The sequence below is a fragment of the Excalfactoria chinensis genome, chromosome 1 (assembly GCF_039878825.1).
Source record: "Excalfactoria chinensis isolate bCotChi1 chromosome 1, bCotChi1.hap2, whole genome shotgun sequence".
Lineage (NCBI taxonomy): Eukaryota > Metazoa > Chordata > Aves > Galliformes > Phasianidae > Excalfactoria > Excalfactoria chinensis.
Genome location: NC_092825.1, coordinates 27,283,436 through 27,302,197, shown reverse-complemented (window position 1 = coordinate 27,302,197; position 18,762 = coordinate 27,283,436). Strand labels below are relative to the sequence as shown.

The 18,762-nt window shown below is 36.3% G+C and overlaps 1 protein-coding gene across 7 annotated transcripts in view; it reads right to left on the bottom strand.

Moving 5' to 3' along the window:
- The window catches only part of CNTN1 (contactin 1), a 228,759-nt gene that overhangs the window by 56,788 nt on the left and 153,209 nt on the right, over nucleotides 1-18,762 (bottom strand). For all 7 annotated transcript variants that reach the window (XM_072361291.1, XM_072361338.1, XM_072361299.1 and 4 more), the window contains 7 exons: nucleotides 10,648-10,795; nucleotides 7,863-8,035; nucleotides 4,410-4,505; nucleotides 3,487-3,693; nucleotides 2,221-2,317; nucleotides 1,887-2,068; nucleotides 718-842 (listed from right to left, as the gene is read on the bottom strand). In XM_072361291.1, coding sequence (XP_072217392.1) covers nucleotides 718-842; nucleotides 1,887-2,068; nucleotides 2,221-2,317; nucleotides 3,487-3,693; nucleotides 4,410-4,505; nucleotides 7,863-8,035; nucleotides 10,648-10,795 — 1,028 coding nt within the window. The remainder of the gene's footprint in view (nucleotides 1-717; nucleotides 843-1,886; nucleotides 2,069-2,220; nucleotides 2,318-3,486; nucleotides 3,694-4,409; nucleotides 4,506-7,862; nucleotides 8,036-10,647; nucleotides 10,796-18,762) is intronic.

The window sequence follows — 18,762 nt, the reverse complement described above, 5'->3', positions numbered from 1 at the left end:
TTGTTTGCATGCCAAGACGAGCATCACTGAATCTCCACAAATGCAGTCTTGTATTGTGCTCTCTTCTTGAATAGCACATCACACAGTACAAGCAAGGGATATTAAATAAATTTCTGAAATATCTGGACAGAAAATCTACTCTGTTAAAAAAATGAATCACAGTAATAAACTACAGTTATCAAGTGGTATTCATTTAAACTTCACATCATTTTGCAATAGAAAAAAAAAAAGTGAAAAATTACATTATAAGAAAACCACTGATCATTTTAAAATGATTCTTACTTCTTGTCTGTACTGACTCCATTCTTATTCTTTCTTTTTCTTTTTTTAAAGATGCTGTCATGTTTAATGTGATAAAAAAGGATTATTTTTGGAGAGAAGCTGATAATTCTTTTCATCCAGAACAGAGAAAAAACAGCAGTTTCTTCTAATGGGCTGGAGAAAAAAGGGAAAATTCACCCCCAGACATGTAGTCAAAAGACAAGGTCAGAATTCAGAGCTGAATACTAAATAGTGTGAAAAAATGTAATTCAAAACTTATGAAAAGTCTGACACATAACTAGAAAAAATAGACTTTAATCACCAGCACAGGGGGAATCAGCAGATCTTTGTATACTTATAATTCAATTTCTTTTGCCCTTTAATAATGCGTGCTTCAAAAAATCATTTCCATCAGCTAGCCTATCAATCTTGTGTTCCCTATGGCAATAAACTTACCGAGACACCATTCTTCAACCACCTAATTGTTGGAATAGGCTTGCCTGTAGCTACACATGGCCAGTAGAGATCACTGCCTATATCCTTCTCTGTGTCGTTGATATGTTCTACCCACTCTGGAGAGGCTGGAGAATAAAAACAAAACAAAACACAATACCTAGTAAATATAGATGGGTATTTTAGTAGCATTACAATCTATTAATTCCATAAGATATAAGAAGTCCAGAAGATATAAGATGTTACCGCTTACACTGACCTGAAGATTATTCAACAAGCACACTATTCAGTAGTGTTATAAAAATGATAGTTCAATGGAACTGTGCAAATCTAGATAGGTTCTGAAAGGGCATCCAAGAAAAACATTCTTTTGGTTCACAAAATATACTTAATAATGTTTAAATGTCCTTGTATTTTTGCCTTTGCTAAGCAAATGAATTAATTTATTATGCTAATGTGTAGCAATCAGTTACAATCTTCGCACGCCAATTTTCATTTATTTCAGAAAGCTCATGAGTGTAACTGAGGATCTTAACTCAGAAGATGTTCTTTATTGCCAGTGAAATGAGACTGAAATATTCTGAAGGTAATTCAGATGTTATGGACAATCTTCTCAAGCCCAAGATTTATAGCATAATTCTTAGTCAAGGAGTTTGGCTACTTGAAATGATTCCACTATAGCAGTAAGATAAGTGCTTTTTGGTCTGTCCTTTATTCAAATGCATGAAGGGAAGGGACAGAGGCTGGAGGTATGAAGAAATGACTGTAGCTAATACAAAACAGAGCTAAGACATAAAGGACAAAATGCAGAAACGAGAAGGCACAACAAATTTAACTGCCTATTTTTTCTTTCTGGTAGTTCTTCCACTTAAACTATTCTCAATCACTTACTTAATTTTCATTGTGCATATTCCATTATGCACAAATACATTAATAGTAACAAATAATGCTATCAAAGTAAATATAGATCTACCAAAGCCAGGCAAACTGAGCTGTTTAATTAATTCATGAACGCTTAATATTCTTGATATTCTATGTAGGGACTTTGATTTTGTTTTATTAACTCTAACAGCAGTGTGCCAGGATGATGCAACGAGTCCACGCTGAAAACACAGATACTTCCAATATAAGTAAAAGCAACATGCAACATGAAGAATAATTTTTCTACCTACCTTGCACATAAACTCTTGCTTGATGTTTATCTTTTCCTTTATAGTTTTCAGCTTCACACTCATAAAGTCCTTCATCTTCATACTGAATATTAAAGATCTTAAGAACTGCACCAGACATGCTTATCTCAGCAGTGGCTGGCATAGGTTCAAGGTATTTACTCCATCTGAGTTCAGGAACCGGACTTGAAAAGATACAGTAAAGAACAAATCAGCATGTTCTAGAAGTGGCTGTTAAATTGCAGACTACAAAAAAGTATTTGATGATGAAACATATTTTATTTTCCTGAAATATGAAAGCAAACGGTGCTCTACAATATCTTTAGAACACACTTACTTCCCAAGAGCAAAACACTCCAGTGTCACATTTTGCCCCAGGAGAGCATACGTGTCCTTGAACTTCACCTTGATATCAGCAGGATACACTTTGGCACCTAACATAAAAACAAGAGATTCTCAGAAGAGGCGTGGTAGACAAAAATATAACTATTACAACTTCCACAATTCGAGAAAATCCATTGTAAAAATCCAGACAAAATCCTTCTTTACAATGCATATAGCCTGGCTATCCATAAAATCTGATTTAGCACAGAACATGCGGTATTGAGACAGAAATGTTTTACTCAGCAAACAGTTGAAAACACAATAATTTAACAAAACTCATTCATTATCATTTAAATTGTGTCAATTTCTTGTGAAGGAATAGAAATAAAAAGCTGGAGCTTTTATTTTCTACAGATTCTTTTACTGGATGGAGTATTTTTAATTAGTGCGAATTTAAGCTCTATAGTCTCTCACTAATGGTACGAAAGAGCAACAGCCAGCAAATCTACAGCTTAACAAGGGTACAAGTACGCAATGTAATTAGATCTATCTAGCGTGATCTCTGTGGGACTCCTTTTATAGTTCTAGGTGAAGATTACAGTATGAGGTTCCAAAATGGGCAATTTGGACAAAGATCACTGATTTGTAATACCCACATTTGATCACACCTCTTCACTGTAATAAAGGAAATCTAACCCATAAAAGGGGCACTGAAATCCTGATGATTAGTTCACGAGTCTCTAGTGACTGACTAAAGTTGCAGAGAGGATTATGATTACCATGTAGAAAACACATAGATTTATGAAATGGCAGAGAACAATCTAGTAACAAAAAGAAAAAGGTGTCTCAAGGGACTGCCTGGTGAGACACTGAGTCCTTGGATAGGATATTTCAGCAGATCTGAAAACAAATATCCTGAAACTTTCTATTAAATTCTACATGGAATTTCTGCTTTCCTGTCACAACCTTTTGAACCAATGCCAAGACCACAGAAGAAATTAAAGATTTTTAGATGAATACAGATAAAAGAGATGAGAAAAACTCTGTTCTCAGTGATATGAAAGGAATGAATCCAAGGAGATTTCCTTCACAGAGCTCTCATTGTGGATGGCAATGATTTGGACCTCTCTGTATGCAGAAGACTAAGGAACATATGTGCAATAGGTACGAGGACTTGCCATTTAATTTATCTTACAAGAGATTAAAATATTTATGAATGAGTGAAGTTAAAATACAAACAGAGTGTAGTATGCAGAAAGTATTTTCAATAAATACTTACGATCAGCCTGTGGAATAAGTGGAATAAATTTACTGAATACACTCTTTGTTATTGAAGGGCTGGACACAAAACATGAATAATTGCCCTTATCTGATGCTTCTACATTTGCAATGTAGAGATTGCCATTCGTCTGAGACACAAACCGTCGTCTGTCCAAAGCAATGAATACTGGGAACTCATTTAGAAGCCAGCGATAACTGAGATCATCTGGAGGAAAATATTTTCAAGTTAATATTTAAAAAAAAAAAACAAACAACATAATAATAATAGTGTCAGCTACATAAACCACGGAAAACAGCTTGTACATCATTTATTCAGGAAAGATAGCTATGAAAGAGAGAATATACACATCTCACTAGCTACTGGTACTGGACATCAGAGTGCTGCTTCCCTGAGTGCAGATTAATGTGCACCTGGTTCCCTTTAGAACAAGCCTTTCCACTGGAGCTGGACTGAGGGTGAGAGGATATGTGAAGCTATGTCTTGCCCTGATCCAACTGTGGAGCTGGTAAGCCCTTGTCAGTCTTGTGATATGGAAAAAAACCTTTAGAATATTTTAACTGGAGTATGTTGTGGTGAGTTCATTAGGTAGAATGAAGCTGCAGCAGCAAGTCTGGGATGACACAATGACATAGAGACATAATCAGATCTTTTGAATGGCAGGTCAGGCCCACCTTCCATTATCCAGATTAGTTTTAGTAATGTGATGTGTAATAACAAAAACTGCCTGAAAATTCAACCTTGTCTTTTACATATATTCAACCGCAAGTATACATTCAAGATCAAAATCAAATCTAAAGAGAGGTTCTCAAGCTCTATAAGAGTTACTGTTTAATTAAACATAATGGAAACTTTTAGAAATAAATATTATTTTGTCTCCTACTTTTATGCATCAGAAAATGAAGCCCTTTGGGCTGAATTACCTGGGTAGTGGTAAGGAGGCTCACAAAGAAGCACTGCTCCAACACCTTCTCGTACTTTAACCTCATAGTGCTCCTCTGGTGGAAAAGGATCCAGATCTAGTATAAAAGAGGGTAAAGGAGGAAAAGTGTGGGATTTCCACTAAAAAAACCCTATTTTTAAAAATATTTTCATTCTGTAGAAATAAACATAGAAATAAAACAATATCTGGCACACAGGTGTCTGTGGACCGATTATGACAAGTTTGCTCATTTTAACTGTCATTAACAAGTGCAAAAAAAATTTTTTTACAGTATTTTAGTCATTATGACAACAAATTCTAAAAAGATAAAAGAAACACCCCTATGTCAGGAAGTACAGTGAACTTGCAACAATACTGGCTGGAGTCCTGCTTTAAATACTGCTGCAGTGTAAATAATATACCAGTAACAGTGAAGTGCAGAGCTGCTGAATGCAATATTTTATCACAGATACAATCTAAGCTAATATTGTTTAGATTGTTTCAACTTTCTTGAATGGTCTTTCTTCTAAATTCCCAAGAATGATTCTGATATTGAACTAAAATTTCAGTTCCAAAGCATTCACCCAGAAACAAAGAAAAGTTACAAAGCTACATATATATAAAAATAGCTAAAGTAGAAAACAGGGACTATTCACAAATATAACTGCAATGCACAGTTAGACAGACCCACTAGACACTTGATAGGTCTCTTCCAAGGCCAATCACAGCCTTCAGACATGAATAGCTACAAGAACCAAGGAAGAACATGACATGACACTTTGCCAAATGCACGGAGAAAACTCTCCCCTTAGGCAGAGTAATATGAACTTCTACAGATAATACACCTTTGTCCAGTTTCTGAATTACTAGTTTTTCTTCTGTTCAAACTGACTAGAAGATAAAATCTTTCCAGTGACTATCTGAATCTTTACTTTAGATAATGCATGAAATACTGTGCCATTCTAAGGGTTTCTAATTACTATTAAATATAATTTTGTTGCATGTCTTAATGTGTTTAGTCCTCCACAAGTGGTTCCCAGTTCATTTGGAATATCACTCTTTGATAAAGAAGAAACTGAATCTTTAAAGGTCCCTTTCAACTCTAGGACTCTATGATTCTACAGATTGACTAATCTCCCTTTGCAAACAGCTACTTTCCTCATCATTGACCTTTTCATCAGCTTGTAAATGTGACGCTATTCAATTCTACTTTAATTGGAAAAGATCGGCTTTTACAATCTGCTACATAAACGGGAAGAAAAATTAACATGATGGATGATCAATAGAAAGAAATCTTTTGCTATTTTGATACTTCTTTGTATTTGGAGAGTGTAGGGCTTGATGAAAGAAAAACCTATCGCTGCTTTTCATTTTATTTTTTTCAGTTATTTTCAGTTTATATTTTAAGTGTAGAATTTTTTTTTTTGCGATGTTCTTTGACAAATCTTTGAAACTTTAGGACAGTCACCACCATAAATTTAATGACAGTGGATAGGAAAGGCAATTTGTATAAGTAAAACATCTGTATGTTAGTACTGAAATAGAATTATCTATGCCAGGTGCAGGAATGTCATATGATTATTGAGATGTAATTTGTAACCTTCTTCCCACTTACGAACGGCTCTGTACTCTGATTGGGTCTTGATGTCTTCTTTGCATAAGCACTACTTGGTTATTACTCAATCACTATAATAACCGTGATTCCATGAACTCTTAATTTGAAGACATTCATTTTTAGCTAGAATTGGCATAAGTGTTGCACTCTTAGAAGCATACAGCTAACATCTAGAGATAATGGAAATTTCTCTCCATTGTCGCTCTTGCAGCTTCTGTACTATGAAATTGCTGTGCTTTACTTTTATGAGACTGTTTTCCAGCAAGTACCATTGTATTTCAGCTTCTAATTTTACACAGCACTTAGCAAAAAAAAGCCACAAAATATTCCTGGAGGATAAAATTCCCACATACATATTCATTCAAAAGCAAAATGAGATTCTAGGGGCTTTAAAGAGCTGCTGCTAAAAAGTACCATTTTCTTCATGGAGGCCAATCCACATCTACCAAAGACAATGCTCCCAGATGGATTAATTGAAACAAAGTTTACAAGAGTATGGCTTTTGCTCCATACTTTCAGCAGATTTGACAGTAAGACAAAAATAAAAGGTCTCGTTCATGAACAGATGGTCAAGATTTTCTTGAACTCTTCAAAAAATGGTTTGTTGCCATTTTCCAAACAGTTTATGCACAAGCAAAAGAACAAAAAAACCCACCTAAGGTTGTTTCCTGTATTAACTTTAGCAACTTTGAATTCAGTTCTTTTGGAACTATCATACTGATTATCAAAGGAAGTATTTTTTACAGATGATCATAAAAAGGAGGAAGGAAGACACACAGCTACCATTTTATTGAACCTATCTGGGTTGTTACTTCTCTCTAATGGAATTGACATAAATATTCAGTTTGAAGGATATTTGCTGCTGTATTCAGTGGTAGGGGGACATGGAGTTCTATAAAACAGGCACCAACAGTGCCAGTCCTGAATGAGTAGGATAAAAGCTAAAATAATATAAGCTGATACTCGAATAACTATTTACTGCTCCTGGACTTTCCTGACATATGAAGAACCACAGTATTACAATTTGTGGCAGAAAAAAGAACTTTTCGGTTCATCTCTGATGTTAAATATTAAGAAGTTAAACTGTTCTGCTGAAGGGCACACAGGGCATTGTGAATAGCCACCAGGTAAGAGTGAGATCATTTTTGGGTTCTGATGAAAATATATTTCCATTAAAAAAAAATACTTTAAGGCAAAATAAAATAAAAATCCCTGATTGTCTTCAATCAGTAAATTCTCCATTAGCCTTCATGTAGTACTTCAGGCTCTTATATGGCATGCATTCGACTGCAGTGTACGTCTGCACATAATATGCATGAGGTCATGACTGTAGCTCATGACAGCCTGAAGTTGACAGAAGAGTCCTCTGGCATGGCCTTCCCACAGCCCAGCAGTCAGGGAATGAGCCTCGTATCAAGTGCCATGCCCTCCTCCTGCAGGCATCCCACTTGTGCTTTCACCGCAGTGCTGCCTGATCACCACTTGTCACTGCTGATGTCTTACTTCAGTGACTATTTCCCCTTCGGTTCTACCACAGTTTAAACTGTTTGAACATTATTATCTCACAACTTGGTTCTGTTGTGAGTTGGTTCAATTAATAACTTGACTCAGTGAGAGAACTGGAATGACAGCTGAATGCTAAACAATATAAAATCCTTACAAAACTGATTCTGTGTTGTTCTCTGCAAAGGCAGGGAAGTTTTTTTGTGTGTTTGTGGTTTTTTTTAACAGAGTAATGCAGCTACAGCACATATAAGCAGAAGACACTGCAGTGCAAAAACGCTGGACATTTCAAGCTAACCATAAGGTTTCTAGGTTTTGACACAAACATTGGCTTACATCCAAAACTCAGAGTGGCTTCACTGCTTCTTACAGTTCCAAAGATATTCGACACTACACAGACATACTTTCCAGCATCCCTTGATTTCTCTGGGTTACTGATAACAAGTCTGCCTCCTACCATACTGTAGCGATCCTTTGTTAAATCAATATCCCAGTTGTTGAATTTCCACCTATTAGAAAGAAAAAAAAGACAGATGTAAGATTTGGCTCCAAAAACAAACCTAGTAAGCATCACGATTTGAAGATTAATTCATGTACTATCATAAACTATATAGGGAGTTAATAACACACTACTACATACATTTGAAGCTTTTCATCTGCAAAAGCCAGATGAAGATTTTGTGAACATTATAGGTATTTTAAGCATAGGAGTCTCAGACTGTTTCAACCTTCTCAGAGACGGGATATACCTTACAACTCAATCCAGGTAGTAGAGAACTGACTGCCAGTGAGTTAGCTAGTAATCAGGCACTGGAATCATAAACATATCATCAGATAGCTTTTGAAGGCCAAGCAGGCTAAGCAAATGTTTCTTCCACATCTTTGAAGTGAGACTTTGAAGAGATTTTTTTTTGCAAAATTGCAGAAGGAAATGAAAATGTTTCATAAAGCCTAAACTGCCAGTGAAGTCAGCGCAATGACAGTGGCACGACTGATTTAAGAGCTGCATCCTACATTCGGAAAATTGCCAGGCACTCCCATCTTAGTCCTTGTAAAAGTCTACAGTGTGTTTCTTGAGCTGCACTAACTTCCCTTCACAAACTACGAGAGGAGCTATCAATGAAGTCTGGCCCTCATAACTATGTCCACCAGGGGGGGCACATAATCTTCTTCGAAAGGAAACACAGCTGAGCACAAACAGGAAAGATGCAACTTAAATACATTTAACGATCATAAAAGTCTTGCAGTGTAGATTAGATTTTTGTACCAAACTAAAGGCACTGCTTTTTCAGATTGAGAATACATGCATTGTGTGCTTCTTCCTGGTTAAAATGTTGTGTCAAAAATACAAAATAATCATTTGTAAAGTGAAATCAGAATTGTCGTAGAAGAAAGTAATAATAAAAGTGGCATTATCACCACCAACAACAACGAAGAAAGAAAGAAGAAAAGAAAAGAAAGAAAAGAAACAGGAAGGAAGGCAAAGCAAGGAAATAAAAGGCAGGATTTACAACCTGCAATAAATACTGTTCAGCTTTTATAGGATCTTAGGGGCATCCTTGTTCAATCTTTTGAGATATATTACATGTCTGTATTATGAGTAATAAATATTTTGTCCAGAAATATATAGGAATAATTGTCAGGAGCACAGCTTATGCCACACAGAAAGAGATCAGAAAAGCACTGCATAAAATGTGCAGCTGGGAGATGTAAGAATAAAAACTAAACATGGAATATTGTTTTGTTCTGAATTTATTAACTTATAAATCAAAACAACCGAATTCATGTGGATAATTTCACAAGGCTCTGTTGGACTTCTCACATGGATAGTGTATATCATTCATGAAAATTCACCAGGGGAGGGTCAGGTAGGGTAACAGGAGAATGGCTGGGCACTGAAACACGCTGCCCAGGGCAGTGGTCACAGCACCAAGGCTGCCATGGCTTCAATTCTGCATGATCTACTGTGGAGCCAGAAGTTGGGAATCAACGATCCTCCCAGGTCTCTTGCAACACCGAATATGTATTTTTCTAGTGTTTCCAGAGTGACTTTATTCCTTTAAGGAAGAACCCTAAAATTTAGTTAGAGCTTTTAATCATTCTCTGTATGCTATGCTGTTTACATTTGCAGGTAGGGAGTAGTAGGCTAGATGAACTGAATGTGATGGCTATGTATATCTGACAGGTTCTGAATCTGAAACTCCACTCTGCTAAGTGGCTTCCAGATCTTGCAAGCATGGGGAGAGCAAAGAAGTGAAGAAGCAAAATGCCATGCAGAAAAAACCTGCACTGTCAGAGCTAGAGATGAGATTCAAAAGTGGTATTATAGTTACCTTTAGTCTCAGGTAGATCTGTATAAGTAGACAGCAATCTTAACTGTGTTTTTCTGCTTTATAAGACTGAGTTACTTCCAGGGAGACAAATATTGGTGCAGATCATAGGATAATTTAATGAAATGGATATATTTGGCTGACAAGAAATTGTATCTGCCCTTAGTTTGATCTGCTCATGACCAGAATGTAAACTAATCAGAATAATGATAATCATAAACACATTTTGTGATACATACAGAGAAGGTAATAGACAATAAACTCATATGGATGCCCTGAGATCTCACAATGAAAAATAACAGCTCTGTTACTAAAAACATACTTGTCATGAAAGAGGTTATATGTGTGAATCTGTTACATTCATGAGCATCTCTATACAACAAGGTGGTGGCAGAAGCAACACTGGATACTCAGGCTCAATACCAGTCCTTCTTCTTTCAGAGTAAAATGGAATCAAAAAGCTATTTTGATCCAAGAATACGGATTTGAACCTCAGCCATTCCTAACCTAAGGCAGAAAGTCTCAGAAGTGTTTCTTAAAGGTCACTTATTCACCTTTTGTGTCTGGTTCAGGATTCCTTTCAAAAGCCAAAACCATTCAACACAACAGGCATACGGTATTTTCAAAACTGTCTAGGCATTTCATCGACTTTAAACCAGGTTGATTCTTACCCAAAAATAGCAAGTCTACCAATTCTTTTTCTGGTATGACAATAACTTAACATCAAAACCTGAACCATTCATTGAGTAGAATATGCAATAAGATGTAACAATCAAAATAAGAGAGGTTACTTGTAAGTAGGAAAAGGAACTGCTCGAGCCCTGCAGTTCATTGAAACTTGTCCATCTGAAGATTCTTCTGGATAGATGGTATCGATGGGTTGCTCCTCAAAAACAGGTCCATAACCTTTGTTTCCTTCCTCTGAAAAATGGGTAGAGTCTGAAAATTAATCAGTTATTTGTTAGTAGCCAAACTGAATAGGAATTTACAACAGACGTACCTTATTAAAAATGTGAATACAGCTAAATAGCAAGCCCAGCAAAATCAAGTATCATTTGCATTAGGAAAACTAGAACAGTATGGATAATAGTGCTGACCTTCCTTTACTGTCCTCTGAGAATGAGTTGAAACTATATTCCTGTAGAACTACCTTCTTTGCATTCTCTGCTGACATGATCAATTTTTTTTCACAGTTTATGTGAGACCTGATGATGCTAATTATGAATGTGATATGTCCTTCAGAAATGCAGGTAAGACCAACTTATCTCACAGCAGCCAACAAATTCTCATATAATAGGTCCAGATAGAAAACCACAGTTCAAACATTAACTGTTCGTTATCTTACAAGCTAAACAGCTCCAGACGTCCTATATATTCAGAAAAAATCTTTATAGCACTGTACAAATAAAAACTAATATTGGAGATCACCACTGAGAACTGCATTGTTTCCAGAATGTTTCTGTCCTTCTTTCCAAGCTCAGGTAAGTATATATGTTAACTCTCTTCCCTCTAAAACAAAATAAAATAAAAGGAAATCTCATGCATAAAATAATTTACATTTGTCAAAACAAGCAGTTAGAGGTGACTGAAAATAAAACAAGTTTGGAAACAGACTATTTTCTTTAATCTTTATATTCCGTTTGCTGATGCCATTATAATGGTTGCAGGCCCTGGTTCCCCCAGCTGCACTCCCTTCTCCTTCATCTCTTCCTAATGCATAAGGCCTCTGTTCTTTGGGGTCTGCAAAAGCAAGACCAGAAGCAATGGCAGAAAAGTCTAGGAAAATTCTGCTTGACAAATCCATGATGTAACTATGGATTTTTTTGCTGTTTACTCCTTTTTTATTTGTCTGTGAAAGTGGCTAATATGCAAATAGGGCATGTGCACTACCAGGTTCACTTTCCATTCATGTTTAGAGCTTTGTCAAATCCTAGAGATGCCTTCTGGAAGACGATGACAAAAATCTTGTAAGATCAAGGAACCAAATATAGTTTTCCTATAATGATCTTTAGAAGTGACTGACTATTCTTAGCTTAAAAATTTCCCCAATCGATTATTAAGGACAGAGAAACTCTACCATTTTGCAGTAGTATCTGTGCTGTGTATACAAAATGCAGTATGTCTTGTAATGCTACAGGTGAAAGTCTCTAAAAATACTTCTAAAAATAGAAGGTAGAGTTTACCTGTATAACTGAGTAATCCAAATCGTCAGTATTACAATATCATATACACATTTAACAATCCTAATGTAAGTATTTCATTGCTTCTAAAATCCACATTCGTAGATACACATTTTATACAACTAGGAGAAAATTGTTTACAAGAGGATAAACATTAATTTCCCTTTCCAGCTCAAAGTGGAAGTAATCACTAATTCCCTTGGGGACAGGAACAGATCCAAAAGGCACTCCTATGCTGTGATAGTCAGGAAACTTCATTTTTGAAATGAATTACTCTAATGAGAAGATAAGTCTTTAAAAGAATGAAAGAAAAGCAACTAGAAAGAAAGAAGGGCTTTTGAAAAACGGTCTGCTTTCTTTGATATTTTAGAGCACAACACTACAAAAAAAAATCTATGTATTGCTAGATCAAAAGAAGACCATTCAGACTGTAAAGGCAGAAATAAATTGAGCCTTGAATGACTGAGCCACAGCCCTGAAAGCACTTTCTCTGCAGACCTTAAGTATGAATATAGAATAACAATGGCCTCTAGCAGCAAATAGTCATATCAAATACAGCTGACTGTTTCTACCTTAGGACTCAAATGGTGTTACAGACCATTTAGGCATTTCGTGGCATGCATTTTTAATGCTTCCAACACTATTAATTATACTGAGTGAATGTCTGTTTCTTACACCTATCAAATACACTTTATAATGGCGCTTCTGCTGCCATCTATTATGAATTGAGTTTCAGATGTCTGGCTGAGTGGTACTAAAGAAGAAGACTGCACGTCAGGTGGGGCAACCAATAAGCCTTTCATTTGAGTTTGGCCAAAAGCTGAATGCGGAGCAGTAATATGTAAGTAGCGCTGAGGAGAAAAAGGAAAAGAAAGGATTTGTGAAAAGAACAGCAACAAATTTTCACACTTTAGTGGAGAAACATGACTATGTGATGGCATCTGGGGATTGAAGAAGTGCACACAAAGAGGATGAGAAAAGATCAGTTGATTGACATTGTGCTTACAAAAAAGAGGGGAGAAGCAGAAGCAGAGAAAAGAAAAGGGAATAGCTGCATTAGATAAACAAGATAAGAAGAAAAGCATATTGCCCCTCTTCTGGTCCTCCTTTAGAACAAGAGAATGAACTATGTGACCTCTCAAGGACACTTACTGCCCTATTTCCTGAGTACATTTATTCTGATTTATATTTTAAATTTGAGTAAAAGATGTCACCCAGTTCTCACTATCCAAGGCACTGCCCAGTGAATCCTGCAAACGTGAATCAGAATTGTCAACAGGATTAAGAAGTATTTAGTAGTCTCAGTGAAGGTCAAGAAAAAAACTGTGTAACTCATGAGATCATGGATAAGTAGCTGTCTAAGTAACAATGCTGCTGGAAGGTGGCCCTTTAACCTTCCTGCAAGCAATACTCTCCAGCTGCCATACTCCCTCTAGCCCTCTGTGCAACATTCCTTATGCTCAACTGACTACTGAAGTAGCTGATAAAACTTAAGGGAGCGGACAACTATTTACATCTAGCTTTCTGGGTTCCATTCTGGGTCATTTCTTGCCCTTACATGCAGCCGGCACCCACTGCAGATAAGGAGAAGGTTGAGTGTGGATAGGAAAAAGTATGGGCACTTGACTTTGAGATTTGAGAATCATGAGCCTGAGAAGATTCAAGGTAAGAGCATCCCAGAGATGAAGCCTGGTTTAGTTTGAAAAAGGGAGAATGCAAGTGTTGGGCCTGTGGTTCTATTGTGGGAGTGGTAAAACGATCTTGGGCTGCCTTTATATTAACATAAAGAAAAGAAATACAGTTTCTGAAGAGGCATAACTACAGAACTGCTTAGGATACAAGTGGGAAAGAAATCAGAGGAAAAGAGGGGAAACAGACAAAAAGTTATTTATCAGGTACTAGAAAAATACTGGCCTGTGTAGAAACCAAAATACAGACACAATTTATAGGCAGAAATGTGGGCAGTGTTAAGATAAGGGGAAAAGCGTAGGAAATTCTCATTGCCTAGGAAATAGAGAGCAGGGCTAGCTTGCATACAAATGCTTCTTTCTTAACTTCTTGTTCACACAATTCTTTAGAACAGTATCTGAAAAAGACTGTTCTGAACAAATACTGCTTTAATTGCTAAACTGTTGTATTAATTCAGAAAAATTCTTATAAGTGATGGGTTTTTTGTCTTTTTTTTGGTATTATCCTCCTTAAGACAAAACATTTTATTGTAATTTCTAATTAGCTAGATATTCTATGTGTGTTCTAGATCTGATGCAAGATATACATACTCATATTCAGAGCAACATCCCTGTCATTCTTCCCATGTTTGACTTTCCCAAATACAAGAATTTTAATCCTTTTAAAAACAGAAAATAACTCACTTTTTCTTTTATTACAAAATTCATTTAAAAGGATGACTGATTACCTGGTGCTTCGATGTAACCTAGGTAGATCCTACCAAACCCACTATAGTAAATCATCCCAAAAGATGCCTTTTTGACTGATTCTAAAGACTGTGCATGTAAGGCTGCATAGTTTTTAGCATTTCTATTCCATTACTGAAACCTGAAGTATGAAAGCTTTTTTTAATATATCTAAATTTTAATACCTAAAGTTTTTCAAGTTTCTAATTTTACTGAAAGTTCTTATGTTAGATCTCTGCTTCACCTTCTGATGCTTTACCTGTCTCTTGAGTCTTTCCTCTTATGAAATACTGAAGGGAAAAAATACATCAAAAACATTTGTGCACAACCACTCACCTTGTTCTCCATATCCAATGGAAGCCCTTAAACATAAACATAATATTTACATTCCACCTAGCATTATGAAACTATGTTACCTTGCTGACATAGACATTACATAATCTTGGACTTAAACCATCAATTTCAGTGGGTTGGAGTTCTGAGCAAATAATTTTTCTGCTGAGAGCATCCAAATCTCTTTCGGACAAGTCAGTTTATTATCAGCTACTTCAGCTTTTTGAGGATCTAACTCTGAAAATCCATTTTGCTCATAGATTAAGGATAACCATACAAGAATTCTATGATTCTATGACTCTATAATGTCACGAAGCAAAGCTCCTTATAATTACAGAAATTACCATGAGCACAACTGGACAAGAAAGTTAGTATATACCATTAATTAAAGACTATTGTGAAGCTGTTTATTTCGCAGAAGAGAACAGCAGTTCATGGTCTTACTTTTTCCAATATGGAAAAGTAAATAAAACCTAATTGTTTACTTTGGTCTTACCCATTTTCAGATACAGATTGTTCACATCATTCTTATTTTTAGGGATTATTTTACAACCTGTGTGGCAAGGAATATAAAATGCTTCAAAAGGCATCCTTATATATAGTCTGGCTTTGCAGTGTACCTATATCTCAAGTCTTAATGAGATGATACAGAGGAGAGATAAAGTTCAATAAATGAAGAGATAGCAAGAGTAGCTACCCCTCCTTTCATCTTTCTTTTTTACTCAATCTACTTTCTTGTGTACAGTAGTAAATTCAGAGTGAGACTCTTAACATTGTGGGATTTATCTCATGTAATTTTAAAAGTTAAGGATTTCACCTAAACTAGTCATATATCAGTTCTCTTAGAGGGCTTAGATGAGCACTTCAAGCAGGCAATTCCATAGCAGAGTCTGGCTTTATTAATTTGACTGTGCAGTGTGACCTGCAGTCTCCCTGGTGAGGATACTGGCACCAAACCCAAAATTAAAGCCTTCTCCTGGAGCTTCCACACCTGATAAGGGACCTGTTTTTATATTATTAGTTTCACTTGTCTTGCAGCAGCATAAAGAAATCTCAGTGGAAGGTCAGGGAGCACACTGATACTGCACCAAGAAAAAACATCTTTACCCTAAAGAGATTGTTCTTCCATTCCAATGCACCACCAGAAGACCAACTGTACTTTCTGCTTCTTATTTGTTCTGCAGGGCTTAGACACCCAATGAACATGGAGAAGGTCAAGCATGAAGTGTTAACACTGTCCACTGTCCACCATCACATGCTCTAAGATATAACTGTGTATCTATTCCTTCTTAGCAAAATTTAATAATAATAATCTCTCCTGGAAGCCCCATAACAAATATATATATATATATATATATATATATATATATATATATATTTCACAAACCTTATACAGAAATGTATTGAAATAGTGATCTTCTCAATATATATGGGAACATAAATTCAGATATACATAACAGATTATTTTAGCAGATAATTTACCAGGTATTTTATCAGACCTTAATGTTCCCTTTTTTGTGTGAGCAGTACCTCTGAGTATCACTTACTGCCAGCACAGTTACCACATCTGGATCTCTAAATAATAAATTTTGAAGTACAGCTTTAATCTATAAAGTCTCTGGAGGTAAAATTACTGTCAGTCAGGATATCTGCCTCCATGGGACTGAGGGTGTAGGAAGTCCACAGGGGTTTCCTAAGCCTATTTCTAATGAAGAATTTAGTTTCTGGATTAAATAGGACACTAGATAAGACAAAAGATTTATGAGTGAAGCTGGAGAGAGAGGTTCAGAAACTTTATGTTTTAAATTTTAAAACAGAAAAAAAAAAGAGGAAATTTGGCCTACACGATCTTTTCTTCCTTTTACAGAGTTAGAGGAGACCGCACTGCTCCGTGCTGTGCTCAGTGAAGGCTGCTTCAGCATGTCAGGCTCTGTTTGTTATTCAGAGAGATGTAACTGCCTGAATTCCAACCCAAAGAGAGAGACGGGCCCAGGCTACCACTTCCCCTGAATCACAGTATGGTAATGGACAGAAGTTAGTACCTTCAGTTAGTCACAAAACTGAGATTTAGAAATCTGTGCTATGCCAAGCGTAGACCAGTTTTCCATACAGAAACACCTTCTCCATACAAATATATCATCTGTGACAACCTGCTGCAGTAACCTCATCATGCTTCACAGGCCCCAGAAAATGGCAACCCTCAACATCTGGCACAGCAGCTGGCAGAAAGGACCCTACCCCTGCTGTGGTACTGAGCTAAATGGAGTCAGACTCCCCACCATCAATTTTTAACAAGTCATTCTAGGTTCAATCATTTTTTTTCTTGTCTACCAGTTCCACACTTGGATAGTTTCAGAGACTTAGCAGCTTTCTGATGAGATGAGAATTAGCCTCTGGCGCATTGTCTTCCATGGCAGTTAAAGGAGCAAGCTCAAGTATAGCAGACTGCCTGCAGTTAAGCAGCCTCGGGTTTTCATTGATACTTTTAACAAAAGGAATCATAAGGATGACATAAATAAAACATGAAGAGAATAAAGAAGCTGATGATCTTAATAATGACTTCTGTTTCACAATGGAAAGAAATCTGGAAAATGGGAAATGAAGACCATTATGTAGATGCAATGGTAGATGCAGCCCATAATAATAACATGTTATTTTACATTTAACAGAACTGATCGTTCACATTATCCCTTCTGCTTCGGGACAGTTGTCATGAGTACGCAGGGAGCTACCTCCTAACTGATAGCTTACTTTGTAGGGAGTAATTCCTGACATTTATTTCTTTAGTAACTTATTTGTACTGACTTCTGCCTGCCCAAGCAATACACGCAGCATTACATTCTGTGCCATCAATTCTCTGTCCAATCTGAACACACAAAAAAATAGAAGAAAACAGAAACTTCCCAAAGGGAAAAATATACTGTAATTTTACTATTAGTCTTCTATAATGACTTCCTTGCACGTGTCTCAGTCAAAGAGAGACCAATAAATCATGTTAAACATCTGTTTACCTCCACGTCTTCTTGCAATTAGTATGATAATAAGCAAATAATGTTATAAATTAACATTTAGTCTCTCTTTAAATTTGATAAATATGTGAAAGATTACAAGTATGTCTTCATTTTCCATGTTTTTTACAAGATACGCCTTTTCCCTTTGCCTTACAGGGCAGTTATAATCTATATTTCATGCATGAGCTGCAGAAAATTCACTGAGGAGTAAAAATATATTTTTTAACTTCATCCTTTTTTACAAAGTTATTTATGCTTTATCTTCCTAGAATCATAGAATCACAGAATTGCTCAGGTTGGAAAAGATCTTAAAGATCATCGAGTCCAACCACAACCCAACCATACTACCCTAACTAACAACCCTCCGCTAAATCATGTCCCTGAGCACCACATCTGAAGGGTTTTTAAACACATCCAGGGATGGTGACTCAACCACCTCCCTGGGGAGCCTATGCCAGGGCTTAATGTACAGAAGTGACCCACATTTCCCCTTAGAACAGAACTGTCATGGCTGATATACAGTATCACTATGCAACTTTTAAAAATGTTTTTTATTTAAACTGATTAATCAGAACTGGTGGACATGTAGCCGTGTGGATATTAAATGGGAAAATACACTAACTGTGACATTAAATCTAAGATTGTCACTTCATCCAAATGACTCTCATTCTGTAACAGCAAGATATTTTTAATGGATGTCCATTTGTATATTTGCCTCAGTTGCTCTAGAGTAACTTTAATCTTGCTAAATCCTAAAATTAAAACACAAAAAAATCCACAGAAGTAACTGATTCATAATAGGGGAAACAGTCAATTTAACAAAATGGAGCACGTGTTCACTTAACCGTATTTAGGGCACTCAGGCTTCTGGAAATGCTCCCAGATCTGACACCACTGAAAAGGTGATTTACTCAGTAAGAACAACTTGCATGTCAAACAGGAAAAGATTAGTGTGTACAGTAACTTAT